At 37.4% G+C, this 24057-nt stretch overlaps 1 protein-coding gene across 4 annotated transcripts in view; it reads right to left on the bottom strand.

Annotated features, from left to right (window-relative positions):
* Positions 1 to 4767: 4767 nt before the first annotated feature.
* Positions 4768 to 24057, bottom strand: part of LOC149250230 (transcriptional corepressor LEUNIG_HOMOLOG-like) — a 70331-nt gene continuing 51041 nt past the window's right edge. For all 4 annotated transcript variants that reach the window (XM_089458975.1, XM_089458974.1, XM_089458976.1 and 1 more), the window contains exons 18-19: positions 5234 to 5434; positions 4768 to 5125 (exon numbers count right to left, since the gene is read on the bottom strand). In XM_089458975.1, coding sequence (XP_089315101.1) covers positions 4982 to 5125; positions 5234 to 5434 — 345 coding nt within the window. In that variant the 3' untranslated portion in view covers positions 4768 to 4981. The remainder of the gene's footprint in view (positions 5126 to 5233; positions 5435 to 24057) is intronic.

Below are 24057 nucleotides of genomic sequence, written 5' to 3'. Positions count from 1 at the left end.
TGTTTTGTTAGATGTGGAGATCATTCTCATATGTACATGACCAAATTGGGGTTCTCATGCACTCCCAAGGGGAGCACACATCACTAAGTTGGAAACTATGTTACCCCTTATTTTGGCATGGGATAACCCTTGTGAACCACTTCACTAGCCCTTCTTTTTTTAAACCATGATAACTAGGGTACTTACTATGATAACTAGGGGACCATGATGGAAGACTTGATGGTAGATTTGTTGACCATGCATAGTCCCTTTCTTGAAGCCCTATAGGTTTGTGCATGGCACTTGTTTCATTCAAACTTTTGGGCATTTTCACATTTTCAGAGGCAATTTCAAAAATTTCCAAGCAATTGAAGTATATCAAGGCACTAGTCATATCTTTCAAGGCACCACTAGGGTATTTTCACTTGCACGGGTCCCCTCTTTACATGCCATGTCAAGAATGTCTAAGTGCTCACTTATTTTGTCACCTTTTGTGGACTATTCTACACTTGACTTGAGGGTCAACCCCACTCATTTGAATGTCACTCTAGACAATAGGGGTTTCATAACTAGTCTTTTGACTTGGACAATCACTTCCATGCTTCATGGAAGTGTCTTGATTTGAGATATGGAAAACAATCATGCCTTGAATACATGGTTTGAAGGTTTATGAGCATTATTTGAGGAGACACTCCCTTTTGAGGGTCTTATTTCTTGACTTTGAAGACATTTTTGCCATGGAGAGCTATATATCCACCTTGGACGAAGCTTAAAGGGGTTAACTAGCACACTTGGAGGAGGTGGTGGAGAATCTACACACCTTAGGGGCCTTTGGAGGCCAACATGGCATCTTGAACACTTTTCTTTCTTCTTTATAGGGGACATCATGTGCTTTAGGTGTTACTTCCACCTTGATCATTGTACATATGTCTTGACCACCTTATAGTATTGTTATTTTGTACATATAAGGTCTATCATGAAATAATATTATTTTAAGATAACGAAAATTCATTATCACTCTATAAATAGAAGTGGCCCTTCCTTGTCATTGTTCATGGTTGTGTAAAGGATTCTTTCTTTGTGGGTGCGTAATACACCAAGGAAATTTTTCCCTTAGGGTTCTTCTATTCCCAAATCAATCAAAAAAACTATGTAACAACCATGTGCATTCATACAACAATAGGTATCATTCTATACATTGAATATAAAGATTTCCACAGCGAGATATTTCTTCAACCAAATCACAAGAAACTAGGGTTGATTGCCCAATGAACAATAAACATTTACAACCAATAATTCACCAATATAGTACTGATTTGAATAATTTAATAAACCAACATTCAACTGTATTATGTTGTACTATCCAATTCAATCATTATTGTATTAATTCATTGCTTATTGTGTTGTTCTGAGCTTCCTGTATTGGACTTTGAGCATTAACTTTATACTATTGATATTCTACTAATTGAAAAAACCTAATTATCCTTACAGTCCTACCTATTCACTAGAGATAGTTGTTATACTTGTTCCAAACTTGCACTGCACAATACCCTAACCAAGTAATCTAGGAGTACCCGTGATCAACCGTGGGAAGGTTCTAGGTTGGGTGACAATGCCATAACAACCTACCATAGGACGCCTTGCACCAATGCCCTAATTTTGCCTTAGAGACTCGTTTAAACACAAGTTGACTCAAGATTGTTGCAGGGCACTTCGATCCAGAGTGTGAAAACCCTAACGTTGCCACAAACTTGAATCACTGCTATAGTAAGGTTCAGTAGCTACCCAACATGTGATCACTGCCTTATGAAGCTTGGCCACTAACTCAAATTCATTCTTTTGATCAGTGCCATAGAGATGTCTTTTATTGTTCTTCTTTCCCCAGAAATGTGAGTCCTTGGATGAGTAAGAAAAGTTGTGAATTTCCCACAAAACCCTTCTTGATGTGCCAAACAATAGACGAACAATTTGTTGTAAAAGAATGCTTTCAAATAGCTTGTTGAGAAAAGGTGTCTGACTAGGGTGGAATCTTTCACCACCAAAATCAAATAGAAGCTTAACAAGGAAAAGGGGTCTTAAAACCCTCAGAGCCTTAGCTCAAGAAAACAAAGATAACTCAATCCAATTCAATGATGAGAAAATGATCTTATCTCTCTCTTATTTATAGATTTATCATGGAACCTTTCTTCCTTAATCTAATGTGAGGGGTTACAAGTGCAACCACCAATTTGGGCTTTTTTCCCAGCTACCCCAAACTTTACCCAATGTTGCCCCAAACATCGAATGATGGGTTTCACCTTTTATCAATGATTATAACCTATGGGGTTGGATAGGCTATTTCATCCATCTTAGGGAAATTAATTAGAAAAGGGCACTACAAAATGATCGTTGTCAATTCTTGAAGCCTTTATATCTTGGTTATTATTTTGTGCATAAGGATTAATGGTGAAATGCTCAAGTCTTCTACAAGCCTTTAAAATTGATCCATTTGAGGGATAAGTCTACCACTTGGAAGGAAGATGTTCCGTGTTTTCCCATTCTTCCCTAGTTAGTTTGGTGATTATTTGGTGTCTTTCTTTGTTTTTCCGCTAGGTTCCATAGCAAGAAGTATTAACTAATTATAAAGTCATAGTTGATCTTATTGGTGAAGGTTTTTCCATTGATATTACCTTCTTGTAGACCTTGACATCCATTGTTGATGTTGATTGGCTGAGCGATTACTCTTCCTCTTGGTTCCAATCTCAAAAGTGTAGTCCTTGAAGGAAATATACCAATTCTTTGGAGGGTTTCCTCTTAACTTCACAAACCATTTGATTCAGCTTGACCCCATTGGCCTACATGGATTTTACACTAGTTTCTACTTCCATCATCTATTTTAAAATCTTGAAACATTGTTCCACAAAGGTTACTCTCAACTTCACTTTATGCTTCATTGCTTGGCCTCACTGATCTTACTAGCAATACCCCCTTGAGCTGGAGGATAGTTGTTGAAGTCACAATGGTGAGTGTCCTAACAAGTGCTCTTGAGTTGTACCTTGTGGATTAGGCCTTTTATCATTATATAAAATTTGCATGGAAAAAAAGTCCAAAACCCACCTTTGGGAAAAGCACCCTACCTATTTGAGTGGTATAAATACATGACTCAAGCTTCATTTGCATAAAGAGGAGCTTTGTACATTGAGTTTATTTGCATTATGATCTTTGAGCATTGAGTTTGTTTGCATTATGATCTTTGAGCATTGAGTTTATTTTCTCACTTAGTAAAAGTGTTTAAGCCTGTGGGTACCATAATTAGTGTTGGTGCAATCTTGTCCTTATGGTGATTTCTCTCTCTTGTACACTTGACCTTTCCCTTTCTAACAAATTAATGAACAGCTCCAAACACAACATTTTAGTGTGGCTTTTTGTTTCTGCTGAAAGGTTTTTGGGTTCGCTGTTTGTTTTTGTTTAATCCCTTAATAATTCTATGATCTCGACATCTACGGAACTACGCTTTCCGGATCTTGTTTCCCAAGTCTTTAATTATACTTTTCTGCTATAACAAAGTACAAATATGTAGTTTCTCATGAATCCACATTTCTGAAAGTTTTAAAAGGGACTTCAGCTTTTTAACATCTCATATTTTATAAAAAGGTTTTCAATGAAATGGAAAATACCACCAGATGAATATTGAATGTACTCTTTATCAGACTCCATTCTAAGAATGACTTCCTACAGAAGTTACATCTCATCAGAATCCCGGTAGGTCTCTTTGCCTGGAACATCTCCTTCCTGAAACTCACAACATACCCCATGCTTATTCCGACACTAGCATTCAGCGTCTCTACCCCTTGCAGCAGGTAGACAGTCTCCTCGTGCCATCACATGTCGTGCAGAACTATTTAATATTATTTGTATAATTCATGTGCGCCCGTAAGATATTCATAATGTGTGAATAACGCTGAAGAGAAACATATAATGCAAGAAAATTCGGAATCAAACAAATATGAATTCTACCTTTGGCGGACCAACCAAACATAACATGAAGATAAGCTCAATCGTTTTAAAATTGAATAAGAACATGAAAGAATCGGACTCCTTAACAGAAACGACCCCCGATCGACTTCATCAAAAGACAAACCAAAGCAATCTTTGAAGTATAGTTCATATAAGTTTAATTTAATTGATGGGAAATTAACCCATCTGTGCCCTCTGAGGGAACTGCAAGTGGAAAATTAGTAAAGAATCAGAGTTATCTCAACACTTAACTGCGCTTGCGCCTTTATAACAGGTTACAGCAATTATTGATAATGAATTTAATGAAGCTATGAAACTTAGGTAACTTCAACTTGAGTGCATAAAAAAACAAATCCAGGACACTTTCGGAACACATTTGCTAATGGAAGAGTTTTACCAATTACTAGCTAATTACAAAAACAGATTAGACTTTATGCCTTCCACAACCATACCCTGTATATGGAAATTTTAATATTGAAGTATCTATTGTACAAATGTGACAACCGGAAGGAAAAAATAGGCCTTAGGGTAACCCTCAACTTCCTTGTAAGTGTTCAGATCTTCGTAAAGTTGTACGAGACAGGATCTCCTATAAATAAGGCATAGAGGATGAATGTTTAAGCTTCAATTTATTTGAGTGAGCATAAACAGAGTTTCCCCTTTTTCTCTTGAAATTCTGAAGAAAGATATTCAGATAACCTTCAGAACAACTGTGGTTGACATAGCACTAGAGTATATTATAATTTATAATATATGAGAAGCCCAGGCATTAATAATGGCCAGCTTTAAGACTACCAGAAATACAGTACATCCCTTTACAAACTCTATAAATCACCTAAAATTCATTCAAAGGAAAGGGCCACGAACTGCTATTCCTGTAGCCTGATTCATTTTCATATATCTGTGGAGGCAAATCATCTTACTGTGTTCAGTACTATCTCTCATTTACAAAGGTATTTAAATTTTTCACCAACCTTGAGTACCAAATCTGTATGCTACTATCATATTATTTCCATAGCTTCACGCATTTGTCATGACTTGCAGATGCAACCATTCCAGTTGCAGGAGACTGAGCTAACCCTGCAATGAGACCTTCATGAGCAGGAAGAGTCATGCTTTTGTTCTCTGCCATATTCCATAATTCCAAAGACTGCAACAAACAGAACAAATCAGCACATATTGTGTATCTCTTTTGACGCACAATAATGTCTGTCAACAAGAAAAATCTCTACACTGAAAGAGTGCATTGTTAGCTTACCTGGTAACAGCCAATGACCAAGAGTGACGAGTATTTTGGATGGAAGACACAAGAATGGAACTTGTTACCATTACAGCTGAGTTCATGAATGCATTCTCCACGAGAGGCTAACGACCAAACCCTTACTGAATCCTCACTCACAGATGCTAAGAAATCACCAGTTGCATCCCAGCAAACTGAGTGGACAGGTTTGATATGCCTCTGCAATAAGATTTACACGTCTTGGTATCTTAAATTTAGAACAATGGCTGTTCTTCTAACAGAGTGCATTTTCACAAATAACATAGCAAATTGTCTTTAAAAGGCATTCAACAATAATGTCGCCAGCAACCTTGGAAAAACAAAATATCCACCTAAAGTAATTACAAGGATGTCTGGGGTAAGGGAAGTGTGAAATAAAACACCATTTTGGGAATCACGAGGGCCAAGTTTCAGCACGAACTCATCTGTCTTCTGTGTAGTTATTAATAGCATTGTTTTAGCAGACATTGTATACGAACTTAAAGTTAAATTTTCAATATAGGTAAAAGCACATAAGTAAGATAATATATCAATAAAATTATCTATAAAAGAAATTGCAGGAAAAAAATTGTGACTATAATAAAGTGAAAAAACCATGCAAACTTGCAGCACGACCACCTCCAACACCCATCTCATACTAAATGTTTTTCAAAAGGAAATTATTGAAATCCTTTGTCATGGCCCTCGTAAAATTATACCTATCACTCAAACAAATAACGACTTGACATGTTAAGTTTTTTCTATCTTATTTTAATGCTTAGAGGGTGATATTGTTGAGGATCCCAATACATGTAATGGTTTTGACAATATGTAGGCATTTGTTGCAGCATGAATTTTTTTGGACGATAAAGGCCATCTAGAGCCTCTTTGTTGATGTATTTTTGCTTCGAATATGGATTCCACTCTGTGTTATCTTGGTTATATGCTTTTCCACACTAGGTGCTATATATATGAGAAACTTCACATATGTTTGTATAATGATTTGGATTCATATGGATGCACATAAATATTACTTTTTTTCCTTTCAAAATTTGAATCTTTATGTATTTTTCAGTTAATTGGTTTTTTGGTCTATTTTTTTTCCCAGTTCCCAATTTTGGGGTCGGTCAGTTCAATCACCAGTACGATTCTAATAACATTGGTTCATTGTCCATTGTTCATTTTTAGTTTTAATTTTTGAGTCTTGCCTCTAGAAACTGATGACCTTAGACCAAGTCTTTGACTCTCTTACTTTTTACTATTTTTGAGTTTGAGTAATTTCCATTTACTATTCCATTCTTCAGACTTTAATATCTACTATTTGGCTGAGTACTAATCAGATTCTAGAATAAAGAATGATGAATTTAAATCGATGCATTTTATTATTGCATTTGAATTTGAATCATGTTTATAACATATATAAATATATATATATATATATATATATAGAGAGAGAGAGAGAGAGAGAGACACACACACACACACCCCAACGTCCCCCCATCCCCCCTGAATTTTCTTAAAATTTGGGAGTGCTCCCACACGTCCCCCTTGTGCGTCTCCATGTTCTTGCATCTCCCCATTCCGAAAACTTGGTTGAACATTGGTGGTAATATCTTGATGCGTGTTGCTCTAGCCAAAGAAGGCCAAATGATTTCCATGCCACATTCTTCAAGAATTTCAGAGATGGATGCCCCTGTTTCTGATTAATGACTTTGACAAGACCGTTCAATCAAACTTGTTGAACCAAAAATACCATGCAGATGGTATGCAGCTAAACACAACTTTCACAAGACTACAGTAAAAATAAGTGAAAGTAGAATGAAAAAAGACTTAATGACGAGACTCGATAAGAATGATAATAATTCTTCTGAATATTAGCAAGAACTCCAATCAAATTCGATTCGCTTCAATCATTTGAAACATTAATCTGTATGCCTATTCAATTACTTGAGATAAAAATTCAAGGTAAGACTACTTAAAAATTATTCTTCCACATATTTTGTCTTTGTAACAAGATTTTGTCTAAAATGGAAGTTAAAAGACAATTTGAGAGCTGGAGAAGAATTACCCTATAAGTGACATGCCACAGAAGTGTTAAGAATCAAACTGGGTGCTTGGTTAGTGATCTCCCACAGCTGGGCACAATCAGCATACACAGCAGATCCTTGATCGCACACAGCTTCCAGCAGATCCATCCGCTCAGTTTTCTGTGTACAGCAGAGAGAGTGCAGAGTGATGGCACAGCACTAGCCTGCTGTGGGAGGTGCAGCAGTCACATAGAGGTTAAGAGAGTGAGGAGACATATGCGCGCCAGTCTCGTCCTTAACCCACATTTAGAACTGCTGTTCAGATTTAGCATGCCAGTTAGCTGGAATTGTTTTATTAATTGTAGCATGCAATTAATATCTTTAGAGGAGTGTGCAGATTTCTAGAGGTGCCAGCAGGTTTGCATGTTACTGTCTATCATCATGAGGTGCACTATTTTTGGTACATATTTCCATTCAGGTGGGTGCACTAATTGAGATTTATTAGAGTTAGGTTTGACTCTATCAGTTTGTGGTTCATGCACATGTCTAGATAGACTGTATTTTCCCTGGCTTGTTATAATGATGATGAAGGGCACATCAATGTGTTGGTTTGGCAAGTTTTAGTTTCATGCTTGTGCATTGTAATTTTCTTCTTTCGAGCTTGAAATAGAATACAGATGTAGTTTTAACTTTTGAGTCATTCTGTTTAGCATGCTTCCCATGTTCATAATTTTAAGCAGTTTGTTTTTGTATATTAACTTAGCTCATATTTGATATTTTGATTGAAGGTTTCAAGGTTTACATTACCTAGGTGGTGTTAATAGTGCAAATCCTGCTTACCATGATTTGAAACTTAACATGGTATCAGAGCACACATACTGAGATACTTTAGATCTGTGTGTGTAATGGGCCGCTGCCTATGAGGGGGAGTTGTCAGAGGGTTTCAGCAAGTATGATGTCTGAGATCCAGTGAGTGAAGTAGATCCAGGACCTGTGACAGGTTATTGGGTGAGATGGCCAGGATCTTAAAGTGATTGTAAGGCTTTCATTGGCCTAATACAGGCAATCTGCACCTGAGATAAAATGCATATCTGGTTTATTTTGAGTCTGATATGTCTGTTCAAGTGAGATTTTAGGCATTACAGCAATTACTAGTTTTGGTCTTCGAGAGCATCACATGTTGAAGGGTGCTTCCAACTTTGTACCATGGAAGTGCAGGCTGCAAAATCTCTTGGGGGAAGTTGAACACCAGTATCTTGTGGATACAGAGGTCACACCACCCACTGATCCCAAGGATTTGGCAGAACATACTACGTAATTGGCCAAGGCAAAGCAAATAGTCCTTATTCATGAAGGACCACTTTCCTTCACGTCACAAAGAAGAAGACAGTGAAGGAAATACTTGATGCCCTGGCCGTGTTGTACTAGATTGTCATCATGTCCCGTCAAATGCTTCTGAGGAACAAGCTCACTAATACTCACATAAGCAAGACCAATATTATAGTGACCTATCTAATGTGTAATGAACATCATAGAATTGAGAAAAGATCTCACTGCAATTGGAAAAGAGATTAATGAGAATGAGCTAGTTTGAATCACTCTAAGTAGCTTTGGTCCATCATGGCATCACTTTGTCTAGTGTATTTGTGCTTGTGAGAAGTTAACTACTTTTTAGATCTTTGAACCGTGTGAAGAAAGATATAAGCCATGTGAAACACTTTAGTTGCCACAAGAATGGTCACTATGCCCCTTAGTGTCTTCAGAAGAAGGGGAAGGGTAAACAGCAATAGCAATTGCAGTTTGCAGAGAGTGCGGATGCTGATGAACTTGCATCCAGATTGGAGACAGTCTTCTCCGTGGCATTGTGCCTTTCCACGAACATTGTTTCTAGTGTTAGGTGGTGTGAGGACTATGGAGCTTCAACACACATGACAATGTACATATTAGCGTTCTTCAAAATAGAAAAAATGATTCCAACATGCAAGTGGGTCTGGGTGATGATTCTAAGTAGTCAATGATTAGGATGTTTTCTATCTCATTCTGCATGCCAACGAGAGATACTCTTGAGCTATAGGCGGTATTGTATGTCCCTGGTTTAGCCAAGAATTGTATGTTCCTGGTTTAGCAAACATAGCCTTGATCCTAGTTGAGTTTTGGCCAAAGCAGTGAGGGTTGCCTTGACAAGTTACTAGCATATCCTATGAAGCATGGAGCTTTGGTGCATAGCAATGACAAATTGTGTGAGCTTTGGCATAGACATTTAAGTCACTTCCACTATGGAGCTTTGCCTCTCCGAAGGGACATTGTGGTGGCACTCCTTGATTTCAAGGTGGACAAGAAAGGAGTGTGCTTCCTAGAGTGAGCACTCAAGCATACCAACATTTTTCCAAGGAGTGAGCATAGATAGAGGGATTCTTGATCTAGTACGTTTGGATGTATGTGGACTCAATATCATTAGCTTTGTTGACAAGGAATATATTATTACATTTCCTTCATTGATAATTCTTCTAGGAAGGATTTATTTTATGAAGACCAAGGACGTGGTCTTTAGCAATTTTTAAGAGTTCATAGCTCTTGTGCAGAACTAGATAGGCAGGAAGATGAAGTTATGAATAAATAATAATGGAGAAGAGTCTACCTCAAATAAGTTTGATTCCTTTTGCAAAGAAGCAAGGATCAAGAGGGAGTTCATAGTGTCTTACAACATGCATCAAATTGAGGTTGTTGAAAGGAAGAAAAATTCCATTGTTGAGACAAGAAAGGCAATGGTTCATGACCTAGAATTACCTGCATTTTTTGGGGTGGAGTCATGTTATATGGTTGTGTACAACCTGAATAGGTGTCCTCCCTCGGTATTGAAGGAAAAAATATCCAACGAATCTTTCACTGATGAGAATCCACTAGTATTACATTTTCATGGTTTCAATTGTCTTGGATATATTCAAATTATGGAGGAGAAAAAACACCAAATTGGAACCCTTTAGTTTGAAGGGTGTTATTGTTGGATATAGTGAGTCCCCCAAGGCTTATAGTCAACATTCCATTATTGGAAGATACTAGTGTGTAGAGATGTGAAGATTGATGAGGTTGCATGGCCCTCAAGGTTGTAAGAGCCTCCAACAAAGCTTGAGAAGGGAGCAACATTTACTATCAGAAATATTGATCCATAGAAATAAAAATTTCCAAAATAAGATAAGCGAGGCTTTATAGGTGGAATTGATGCTTCAATATCTTCCAATTCGTGTTAGGAATGACAGGAAAATGACCTATACATTGCAATATGCATAGGAGAAAGTTGGAGCTCCAATACCATATTTTTGGGTGAGCCATCCTACCAAAAAGTTCATGAATTATGTTCAATTGATGTCTCCTACTTATGAGCTAGCAGGTGAACTATGAGAAGTTGCCCTGGTGGAGTATAACTCCATCATATATAATGATATTTGCGAGATTGTGAAGTCAATGATTGTTTCCACATGGTTGTAAAAGGTGAAGCATGCAACAAATGGTAGCATAGAGAAGTACAAGGCTCAGCTTGTAGTAAAGGGACTCTCCCAAAGCCAAGGAGTTAACTATGAGGAGACCTTTTGATCTGTAAATTGTAGTGGACATTCCACTAGACAATCTGTCGCAATAGATCTACTAAAGTAAACCGAAATATATACCATGAAGGGTTGATTCCTTTAGATTCCAAATCTGTTTATTAATTTAGTTGTTTATGCATGCAATAGATAAAATTCAGAAAATAGAGAACAATGAAATTCAAACACACATAAATCGCATTGAACATCAAGATATGCTCTAGGAAGCCCTTTTAGGAGAAAAAACAACTAGAAGGTGAGATTTCTCAACTCTTTTTTGTCTAGAATGGAAATAATGCAAATACAGGTGAAGGCACTCTCTATGGAGCTACCTGAGATTTGTGGCCCATGGGGTACTATAGAACACAAAGCCCATATATCATGCTCTCTCCCTCCCACTACTAGGTTGCTCTAATCTATTGTGGAACTAAATACAATCAAAAATGAATGGAACCCATTTTTCCTCCTAGAAGCCAAGTTATAACACAGTCCAATAGCCAGTTAGGGTCAAGTTTTGTTGAAGAAAGTGTAACTAGGTTCGGTATTTACAAATGTAATTTTGATCTTTGTACTTGTCAAGGAAAAGAAATGTTATTTTTGTAAATTATAAGAATGAGTTTCTTGCTCATTCCATAGGTCTAGGAAATTCAAAGAGTCAAAGACATGTAAAGAGCTCTTCTTGAGCATATGTGTAAATATATATACTAGTCTAAAAGGCCCTCCAAGACAAGCACAATCCTCCAAGACAAGCTCAAAGAAGTCTGCAAGCAAAACGCTGAAAGAAGGCACTCATGTCGGCCTCAAAAATATATTTAATGACCTGTCGGCTCAGATGACATGTCAGCTTATTTAGGGAGATGCAACAACTATATATACCCAGGTAGGGTCACCACAGAAGTTCAGATTTTCGGACAAGTCTACAATCTTGGATGAGTACAGGAAGAAACAGAATTTCGGTCATAAGCTCAGTAATCTTCTCGCTTACTTCACTGCAGTTTCGGTCTAGAAAAAGGGTCACTGTGATATAGCCTCGGCATAATTACAGTGGACCTCGGTACAAGAAGAACATGGCTACAATCTCGGTGAAGGTTACAGTGCAGGAGATGATGAGATCATGACCTCGGCATTCAAGATAGAGGAAGGATCTCGGTGTAGTACATATATCGTGGACACATTCATCATTATGATTATGACAACAGTCATGATAATAACGAAGATGGAGATTTAAGAACAATTGTGCATATATATATATATATATATATATATAGATAAATGAAGACCTCATTGATAAGATAAGGTTCTTGATGAAGGTAAAGCATTGGTACATCAAGGTCTCAATGAAGGTGTAGCATTGATACATCAGTAAGAAAGATCTCAACATAGGAGCAATCATGGTGTAGTAGAGATCTAGCTGAAGAAGCAGTCATGGTACAACAACGATGATGATGATCTCAGCAGTGACTAAGAAAAGGATTGGTGTCTTGGTCTTGGAGTGGCTAGTACATCAAGGGTCACGGTCTTCGTATTCGTCAATTGGAATCTCTATAAGAAGAATTTTGTGCAGGTTTTCCTCTACAAGAGGGAGAGGTTTTAGCCCTGGCAAGATGCCAACATCTTGTGTTCTTGTCTCTTTGTTTTGGTAGCTATTTGATGAACTAAAGAAGACACACACTAATAATAATAAGTGAAGATTGATATAAGAAGAAAAATTGAAAACACCTCACAAATAGTTACCATGCTAAGAAGAATCTAATCAACTCTAACTACTCTAGATTCTTCAACAAGTTTGCCTCCAACTCTCAACTAGAGTTACAACTTTGACCATTCTAGAATCTTCTTCATAGTCTTTATGTGGCTAGCCCCTTTTCCATGAGTGGTAGGGGTTGATATGGCATCTCTTAGAGTTCTGATGGTCAAACACGATAGTTCAACTTTCAAAAGGCATTAATTTTGCATCCAAACTCCAATTGACGTCTTCCTTGCATTATTTGAAAGGTCCCCGAACGAAGAATAACGTCACTGGGTTCAACACTTAAGAAGGAAAGTTTTACCCCCGAAAAACATCATTCCAGGCCTCAAACTAGCCCTGAAAGGTATCAGACCCCAATTTTCCAAACTGAGTCCCACCGATAAAACTACTCATGTGAGTTGATTCCTTCAATTATTCCACTATGAAGCATCAAGATGAATGACAAATTATATGGTGATCCAATCTAAATCATACCTCCCCATTTTGGAAGGTTTTTGGTCCCCAAAAGCTTTACTGAATGAGGTGAGGAAATTTTTCCTCTACCTTCACCCTGTAGTGACATCTAGTCTTTCCTAGAAGTTTTCCTTTCAACCCAATCTGTCAAAGGTCATACTAACCCTCTCTTGTAGTTCTACAATTCTTCTCCAAAATTATATCCTCTGTGAACATTACCTGAGCATCTAGATCTAAGTCCTCTATGGAAGGCAGGACCTGCTCCTCTTCCTGATCCATCATGGAAGGCTCGTGGAGATTGATTTTTTCTACATTCACCATTAAGTAAATTTTGGCATGGATCAATCATCAATTAGTTGTTATTCTTCGGGATCAAGTCAAATTTGTGCACTTCGTTGGACCTAGTCGTTTTCCACTTGGAGAGGGATCTAGATCTCTCATTTTTCAATAAATTGAGCCTAAGGCTCCTCATTGGAACATCTTTGGATGGTGTAATTGGCTTTGAAAGCTCTGTAATATTTCTCTAATTAATTAAAGCAAAAGTCTTTGGGGGCAAAGCTATGGTGTATTTCTTCAATCCCATGGTAACTTTGTTATGGTTTGTGCTTAATTTTCTGCTAATATTTTATATTGATAGTTCCATCTGCCTTTGAATTTACTAGTGTATAATTATTTGCACTATTATTTGGGTTCACAAGCCTATTCCTACTTACTCTCCTGGTCGCAGCCATTTAAGGCCTCTTCTACCCAAGGTCAGATATATTACTTAAAGATTTGAGGCAAATAAAAATATTTGCTAAGGGTTTCTCCAACGTCATTTCATCTTGCAGACCTTCGAAAAAAATTGGGGTTGCAGGCTTGGCAAGCCTTTTTTCGTTGTTTGGCAAGGGGTTTGGCACACTTTTGTGGCTTCACAAAATTTTTTGCTAATCATTTCAGGGAGCAGCAGGCATTTATCCTCTATTCTTGCTAGGTCGTATAGGTTTAAGGCCTTATTTCTTTGCCATCGAACTTCATATGCACTAACCCTTGTTTTATAGTGATAGATCAAAGTTTTTGAGGGGTTTACTCTTGCAATTTTGTAGCAAAAATTTATGGTTTGAAGCCTGGTTCCAATTTATTAATGCTGTGAAGAGGCTGCATATATCTGTGACCATCTTCTTAAGGGTCGAGAGCTCCTAGAGGAGTCATTTTCTCTCTAGTGCGAAAGAGAAATTGGAAGAGGGCTAACGAATTTTTTTAACATCTTTTAAGCCTAATCATTAAAGTTTTAACCACAAAAATTATCCTTGAAGTTAGAATTAAATTTCACATTAATTTCTAGCCTAGCCATGAGGCCTAGAAGGCTTTTTTTTTCACCAAATCAGTGAGCTATTGTGGACTGCATAATCGTATTTGAACGTTGTGGTCTCATAAGGTGTTGATCTCTTGTTTTGAGGTGTTTCAAGTTGCAATAATACGGGGATCAACTTTGTAGCCTGAGGGGAAAGTTGTTGTTAAGATCTCATTATCATTGTAATTTTCCTTGACTTGAAAAGCCTTTCACTCTTCTCTAGGGGACTTCTCATTGTTACATAATAATAATAAGAGCATTTGTGTTTGAGAGAGCTTGGGACTTAGATCCCTTGGTATCCCTTTTCTCCTTGTTTAAAAGGGAGATCTTGTTGTCTTGCTAAATTGGATCTTGTTATTAACTCATGTCTTGCATTTGTCAACTATTGCATCCTAGATCTAATCATTGCAACCTCTAAATAAATTTTAATCTAAATCGCAATTGAAATTACTCTTGTCTTGTTTCACTTGCTATTGATGATATAAGTGTCTTTCCTATTTTCTTGTTAGCAACCTCATCTGCCATCTATTAGTTGTGTTTACATCATATAATTTTCACTCATTGTCTAACTTAAGTGAAGATCATTTTTAAGAAACACTAGAAGTCATTGTGAAATCTTGCTCCAACACATCTAATCTAATTGCACATATTTTGTTTCATTGAGTAACCCATTATTGCTTCATTAGTTATTATCATAATCTTGTGCTCCACGTGTTTATTTCAATCTTGATTATAAGCATATTGGTATATTATTTCCTTTTGAAGCCTATTGATATCATTGTATCTCATTGAAGCATTTGCATCCTAGTATTAGATTTGCATCCTTAAATCTACCTCCAAGCATAAGCTTGGTTGAATAGAAAGTTAAGCAAACCTTGGTTGAATAGAGAGCTAAGAAAAACTTATCCACCATTCAATCTAAAAGCTATACCATTAATGGTTAAAACAAATGACCTTGCAGTTCTCTTGTGGGCAATCCCTTGTAGGAATAGAGGCACTTGGATCGTTTGAAATCCTGAGTAGGTATCGTCAATGAGGCCTTAGCCTCCTTCCACATCACTTCTTTCTACAACCTTGCTTAAGACTAGTTTCCGACAATTGAGGAGAAGGCCTTCACCTTAGAGTAGGCATTCTAATTAAAATCAACCAAGATCTCTTGTATTTCACACAGTTAGATCTTGCATCCATCTTGCATTTCCATTTGGTTATTGTAACTAGAATTGTGGGCTAGTTTATTTACTTGCAAGCTTTCTTTACATTCTTGTACTTGTTAATTTCATGCTTATTGTATCTTGAACGCTATATCATTGTTGAACATCTTTCTTTGAAGTACAAGTTATATTTTCTTGCAAGTTGCATTTAAATTTCATTGCTCATATTTCCAGTTGCTATAATCTCTTGTACTAACATTCTTTCTTGCAGCATTGCCTATCTTGTAGCTTAGAAATCATCTTTTGCAAGTGTTATATCTCTATTGGGAATTGTTATTAAGGCATTGGCCTCTATCTATTTATCTTGCTCTTGCCACATTGATCTAATTGGAATTCATCTTGTTAACATATACATTGCACATTTTATAATCACACTTGTCAAATAATCCTTAATTCAAATTACATAGAGAGTTAATTGGCATGCCCTTAGTCTCCTAAAACTTGTTATTTCAACAAGTTTTCCTATGCTAATCATCTCTAGGGACTACCCCCCTTAGCTTGCCTAGGAGAGAGCTTAAATTGAATAAGTAGGGAATAGGTGACAGCCCCTGCTTTGAGTGTTGCGCCATAAAGATTATACCTTGTGGGGCTGGAAAATTTTCCCATATTGAGGTGTACATTTTAGGCGACAACAGGTTCCATGTACATCAAAGCTACCAAAGTTGTGATTTTTCATGTAGGTGGCCATGAAAGCATGCCAGCCAATTTGTTTGTGTTTCCCTTCCTATACTTGATCACTAAATGAAATTGTTGTAAAATTCTGGTCCACTTGTAATGTATAATTCATTGTAACATACTTTGGGCTTGCAAGCATTGTAGAACCTGGCGATATGTGTAGATGACTATCTCCTTTCCCAACATATAATGTTTCCAATTTTGTATAGTTTGTACTAGGGCATAGAGCTCCTTGTCATAGGTAGGGTATTTGAGAACTAACCCATAAAACAATTCAAAATGGTAGCATGCATGCCTTCCTCCCTTCATCAAGACCACTCCCATAACATACCCACTAACATCTATCTCCACTTTGAAGGGATACGACAAGTTTGGTAATGCAAGAACTGCTGCTTGATTGATTTTCTTCTTTAACTCTTCAAAGGAATTATGCTAACCCTTCCCCCAGTGGAAACTATTGCCACTCGTTTTAGCACAGAGCGGTGCAACTATTGCTAAAACTAAAACTATGAATTTCCTCGGGTATTGTGCTACCCCAATGAAAATCTTGACCTCAAAACATTTGTAGGCAACGACCAATTCGTGATGGCGTCCATCTTGAAAGGATCTATCTTGAGCTCCCTTCCACCAGTCACATAGCTTAATTACAGCAAAGACTATTATGCATACTCGCATTTCTTCAAATTTTCCCACAATTGGTGCTCCTCCAAAGTCTAGCACCTACATTAAATGTGAGATGTGCTCCTCCCAAGTAGCATTATAAACCAATATATCATCCAAATAAAATACAACAAATGAATGTAGATAAGAGCATAATATATCATCCACTGATCTCATGAATGTAATTGGTGCATTGCATAGACCAAATAGCATGACTAACGACTCATACAAACCTTGTCCAGTTTTGAAGGGCAGTCTTCCAAGTGTTTTCTTTCTTGTCTCACAGTCAGCGATACCCTAATTTTAAATCGAGTTCGGTGAAATATTTTGCTTATTGTAACTAGTCCAATAGTTCATCTATCTTGAGCAGGCGGTACCTGTTCTTGAGTGTAACTTTATTTAACACCCTCTAATAGATGAAAATTCACCAAGTCCCATCCTTCTTTGGAAAAATTATGATGGGTGACCCACAAGATGAGGTACTTGTTTGAATCACACCCAACTCCAGTCTCTATTGCAACTGCTTCTTCACTTCACTTGCTTCTAAAAAAAACTATTTGTACAACCCAATGTTTGGCAATGGAGAGCCCAACAACAATTGGATGCCATGCTCCACTTCCCTCTTGGGTGGTATCCCTTTACGCTCATGGAACACTCCCTTGTATGCTTATAGAAACTCTTCTAGTTTTCTTTTTTCCTTAGTGCACCCCTCGAGGGATGCATTTGCTCTCGTTGGCTCTTATGCTAACTAATTTTCTCTTAAGAATAATAAAACATACTTTTTACTGGAACTAATTAATTTCTTTGCTTGATTGGCACTTATTAGTGAAATTTTGGACTTGTCTTTGTGTGCATTGATGATGAACAATTTGCCAACGTTGATGAGGTGATACTAGTTGGTTCTCTGCATGAAGATTATATCATGCATATACATATACGGGCTCTCAAACACAACTCCACATGCAACAAGTGGTACTACATCTAGTTCTACTTCATCAATAAAATCAAATTTGACAATAAATTTTATTCTACATTGTTTAGTTACCTTGATTTATATATCCTTGTTTACCCATTCCCGTGGATATGGGATAGGATGATCTTGGACCTCCAATGCAAGTTTGTTAACTAGCTTCACTACAATGAGATTTTCCTATGAACCTGAACCAAACAAAGCATCGATCTTGGTACTCTAGACTTGTCTTAATGGAGGAGCTTGATCATCTCCTTCTCTTCCTGATGATGAAGGATACTTAGATTCACCTTATTTTACACAAAGCTATAGACAATCTTCCCATCCACGTCAAAGTTGATTTCCACCTGATTGCTTGAATCAGTGGTGATGAAATTCTCTTTTTTCCTATCCTCTTTTCCTTTTTTGGGTTCAGCTCTAGATGCAATTTCCAACACTTCTCCTTTGTGTGGCCATCAATGTTGCAGTGATTGCAATCACTGCATGGATCCTTGCAGTGATGTGCAATAATTGATATCTTCTTGTCCTTTCCCCCTTTCCACTTCTTCTTCCCCTCTTTGGAAGCTTCTCGATGTTCCTTTTGCTTTGAACCACTTGACCGCCCTTTCTTTTGGCTAATGTTTTCCCAGTACCAAGCCTATACACAAGCCATTTACCATTTACTCATTTACCTAGCTCAAATGGAAGAATAACATATATGGTTGGAAAGCTTATTCCGAGACCTTTGCAACATTATATGGCAAACCCTCTAACTCCTCACAATTGAGGAGAAATGATTTTTTGAATATTCACTTTACATTCTGCCAATTGCACAACCCATTCTAGTTAGTGGACAAGGTAGGCCCAGTCTAGAAATGCACTATAAATAGGCACGAGAAGGAGCATTTCAAGTTATTCAGTCAAGCAAATTCGGATCTGTTCAAACATGCGCAGAAAAGAAGGAATTATAAGGTTCATAACTCATGAACCAGAAGTGAAGAGAAGTTGATTGAAGAGACTTTGTGGAGAAGGATTTTTGGTGCACTTTTTGAAGGTTTAAGTCCTGGTTTGGGGCCTGTTGAGGTCAATTTCTACTAACAAGGAGGCCGAGTGAAGGAAATAGGAGCAACTACCATGAGGGTGAACTTTCTTTGACTAATATTGACTCTTGTACAAGCTTTGGGTTTGATAAATCAGGAAGTTGGTGCTTCCTTTCAATTGGTGTTGATAAACCAGGGAGTTGGTGCTTCCTTTCAGTTAGTGTTGATAAAGTTGAATGTACTTTTTATATATATTAAGAAAATAATTATGTGGTTTTCTCTTGCTTTGGGCTTTCATGTAAAAATATTTGTGTTCTGTATATTTATGTGCTTTGTTTTATATCTGTGAATACATTTACAAGTTTTTGAAGTTAAAAATTGTTAATATTGGATCAGCCACCCCCCCGCCAAGTATACTTTCATCAGACTATTATGTCTTTAGCATCAATCTTTGGATGGAATTTATAGCAAATGGATGCAAAGATAGTGTTTCTCAATGGTTTGATTCAAGAAGAAGACACTCATTTATGCATAGTGAAGAAATCCCTTTACAAGCTAGGGAAGGCACCATGTGCTTGGTACTCAAGGATTGATGAGTACACATTAGGTTTAAGATTCACTAGCATTGTTGTAGATCCCAATCTTTATTATCTATTTGACAGTTTTGATCAGCTTGTTTTAGCCTTGTATCTAAGAACCTCATAACATGGTACAAGCCAAAGTTGGCACAAGCTCTATACGAAGGACATCAACTTTGTGCACTAGTATTTGGGTCAAAGGTTTGGCAGTTCAGGTGAGGTCTTCCTTGGATAGGGTAAATATGTAGTTGATATTATGAAGAGATTTTAAATGATGAATTGTAATACCACGACTACTCCTATGACATCAAATCTGAAAAATTATCAACACATTCAAATTCAAATTTGGTAGATCCATCTTTGTGTAGGTAGTGAATAAGTTCCCTTATGTATCTAGTGAATACTATACATAATATTTTCTTTGCAATTAACACTTAGCGCCGGTATATGGTTGAGCCATAGAAGATTCACTGGGTTACTGCAAAACATGTGCTCCAATACTTGAAGGGCATAATATATTATGGTCGAAGATATGTTGGATATGGTGAGACATTGGTGCATGGTTTTGTGGATTCTAGCTAGGCAGGAGATGGAAAGCAGGAAGAGTACTTCAAGGTTTTGTTTTAATTTGGGTTCAAGTATGATATCCTTGTTCAGTGTGAAGCAGGCAGCAGTGGTACTTAGTTCAGCATAGACATAATATACGACGACTAGCTCTACTAGTTGTGAAGCTATCTAGCTTTGCAAGTTGATTAAAGAACTAACCAATTAGATGTTGGGGGCCAGGCCTATTGTTCTATACTGTGACAATCAGAACTGTCTCGGGCTCTGTAAGAATCTGGTAGATATTTAGTACCACCCCAAGCACATAGATATTTAGTACCATTTCATTAAGGAAAGAGTTCAAAAAGGTGTAGTGATCCTAGAGTATGTTTCTTCAGATTCGCAAGTTGCAAACATTTGGAATAAGCCCCTGGCTAAGGGGAAGTTTGAGATGTTGATGCAAAGACACAGATTGGTGGAGAACACTTTCCTGGAAAGTGTTCTCTTACAGTTGGGTGCCTCTTGCAACCAGCATACATAGCAGATCCTTGAGGGTGCAGCAGCTCCTGCAGATTCATCTTCTAGTTTACTATACAGTAGAGAGAAAGCAAAGTGATTATGTGACACTAGTTTTGCTGTGGGAGGTGCATAGCATGATATACATAGTGATAGAGTGAGGGTGCATGTATGCACCAGTCTCATCTTTATCCCAGATTTAGAACAGTTCTTCAGATTTAGCATTCTAGTTAACTAGCATTTGCTTTATCAGGCATGGAATCATTTACCGTCTGAATGAGGGTGCAGATCCCTATGAAAATTCAGGCACTTGCATAAGGACACACATATCTCTAAAAGGAACAAGCAGGTTTGCATGTTGTTCATCTCTAGTAGAGGTGCCCTATTTCCTGGCACATATTTCCATGCATGAAGACACACTTGTTGAGATGAATAGGTTAGGTTTGATTCTACCAGTTGGGAGCACTTCATGTATGTGTCTAGATACATTATGTTTTACCTATCTTCTCAGTATATAAGGAAGATGAAAGGTGCACTACTGTATTGGTTGGTGAGTTTTAGTTTCAGGCTTATGCATTGTCATTTTCCCCTTTACAATTTCAAATTGCATTGTCAGTGCAGAATTTGCCTACCATGGTTTGAAATTTAACAAAGGATTTTGTTTATGATTTTTGTTGATGATACTGCTATTGTAGAAACTTGAAAGTACATATCCATTTCAAGCATAGACTCATTTGAAATCATTTCCAGTTTTTATTTTGTTTTTCTTAAAAATACATAAAATCCAGTATAATAATGTTACTTTAAAATGTCTGACATAGTGAGATTGTCAAAGTTTGTGGCAATAGGGGGTCACTAGAGTGATGAAAAATCTAAATCCATTTATGTTTTTTAACCTTTTGAAATTGAACTTATATTCTCTAATTTTTTGTTACTTTTAGAACAAGGTTTACACATTGAAAAATTTAAGGTAGAACAAATTATTTCCATATGAAGGAAGAATCTTACACCAAGATGTGTTGTAAAGGGTTAAATTTCAACTAAAATGATTGAATACATTGAGTACTCTAAGGTGATTGGGTACAATGTTAAAGGGATCTAAAAGGCCAATCAACGGCCCAATAATTGTATGCTTGATACTGTGTTGTGAAGGGCCCAAAAGAAAAATACAAGTTTATATTTGCTGGGAACTAGAAGGGGTCAAGAACCAATCCAACAGTTTGTATATAGAAAATACTGCAATTGTGTCAATTACTTGAGACAGGTATGTAATAAGGTGTGCTCACATACACAGACATGTGCATGACATAATATATTGTCTCAATTATTTGACCTAAAATCATGCTAGCATGCATGTCCATGTATGTGTGTGTGTCTTACATAGGCATTACCCATTTTTCACACACAAACTAAGTTGCACGAAACGCCGAAACGTTTTTTAGTTTCCAAAATGGGTACGTTTAGAAACGTCACCTCTAAAAAATGGAAATGTCAGCCGAAATGTCATATATATATATATATATATATATATATATACAGCAAGTCAGTTTCGAGAAGGTTTTTTTTGGAGCTGAAGACGAATAACTAGGGTTACAAACTGTTACAGAGGTTGTTCTCCATGGAAGGTCGCAAAGGAGGGAGCTCCACTCCCTCCTACAAGCAGGTTGTGGCCAGCAGGGGCAAAAAATCAATGGAAAATGATAGAGACCCTTCAGAAGGAAGGAAAAGAAACAGCGAAGAGGAACAAGATGGCAACAAATCAAGGGAGCATAATAGTACTAAGGAAAATGAGGAAGAAGACAAGGAACATGGAACAAAAGACAAAGCACAAATGGGACCATGTAAACCCAAAGCGGCAGTTACACCAAGAGTCATTTTAAATGATCCTGCTCTGCAAGCGCACAGGGACCACATGCAGACATATGCAATCATTTGTAAATTCATGGGTTTATGGCCCACTGAAAAAGCTTTGCAAACGTGGATTAAATACCACTGCAAACCAAAAGGAAGCATTGACCTACATCTTGGATCTAAGGGTTTCTTCACTGTGGTATTTGCTAATATTGAAGATAAGGATAAAGTGTTTGAAGGAGGGCCCTACTTTTATGCTGCAGCAGGCCTCTACATGCGACCATGGATCATGAATTTTGTCCGGGAGCGAGAGACTTTTACTTCAGTGCCGGTTTGGGTAAGACTCTACTCTCTACCTCTTGATTACTGGCAAACAAAATCCTTATCCGCTATAGGAAATAAGTTAGGATGTTTTGTCAAAGCTTTTGAGGCCACTAGAAGGGAGAAGTATACTTCCTTTGCTAGAATATGTGTGGAGATGGATCTCTCTGGAGCTCTACCGGATGAGGTTATCTTGGAAGTACTTGATGAAGAATGGGTGCAAACAGTAGATTACGAACATATTCCATTCAGATGTCGCAAATGCCACGAGCATGGGCACCTATTCAGAGACTGCCCTCTCAGTAAAACAGAGAATAAGAACAAAGCTAACACAATGAAGGATACCGAAAGCTTCCATAAAGTGGCACATAAAGGAAAAGGAGGCAAAAAGGGCCAAAGACACGAAAATCAGAAGGGCAACAAGCTAGTCAGAATAGGTTCCAAGTTCTCGAAGAGGATGAAGGCATAACAGAGGCAGATCGGGCCAAACGAGGAAGTCCAGTGGAGGAGGAGAAAGAAGAAGACAGTGAAAAAACACGAGTTAATAATAAACAGAAAGAAACTATGATGAGTGATGCAGAGCTGGAGATGGACCATGAAATGACCCAGAGTGAGATGGAAACAGAGGACCATGAACTTCAGGAGATTCTTGAGAAAGAGAACCTAGATCTGGAAAGTTTCTTGAATCAAGGAACCAGAGAAGGGATAGACTCGTTACCTCTAGAGGAGTTCAATAGAGTTCAGCAGTTGTTTATATGGAAAACCCAAACCAAAGGGTTGGAGAGGCAAAGAAACAAAGAAAGGCCAGGCAGCGAAGGAGTGAAAACTATGAAAACCACAGAAGGATTAGCACCCAGAAACCCAGGAAAAAAAGAGGCAGAAAAAAGAAGAATGAGCTTTTGATGGAATGTGGAGAGCTAATGATAGATTCAGGTAAGATGGAAGACCTATCCAGTTACTCCTTTACAAATCTTTAATTATGAAGTTCACTTCTTGGAATATCAGGGGTCTAGGTAGTAAAAGAAAACAAAGATTACTAAGTAATATAATTAAACAAGCAGCTCCAGATATGATCTTCATCCAGGAAACAAAGTGTTCCATTCAAAAAATAAAAGAAATCCATAGTAAATGGCTCCATCGATTTGAGTTTCTGGAAGTCAAAGCAAAGAATACAACAGGGGGAATACTCACTCTTTGGAACCCACAAAAAATTGGCATAATAGATGCTGAGGCATCTAGGGATTATTTATCTGTGTTCATTCAACCTGTAGGAGATAAGGAAACCTACCTGGTAACGAATGTGTATGTCCCTCAAAGAATGGATGATAAACTTAGG

This window comes from Pinus tabuliformis, chromosome 7 (assembly GCF_031772625.1).
Source record: "Pinus tabuliformis cultivar Carrire ecotype Pingquan chromosome 7, CPIR1, whole genome shotgun sequence".
Taxonomy (NCBI): domain Eukaryota; kingdom Viridiplantae; phylum Streptophyta; class Pinopsida; order Pinales; family Pinaceae; genus Pinus; species Pinus tabuliformis.
The sequence above is the reverse complement of the archived record's forward strand: the minus strand, read 5'-3'. Positions and strand labels throughout refer to the sequence as shown.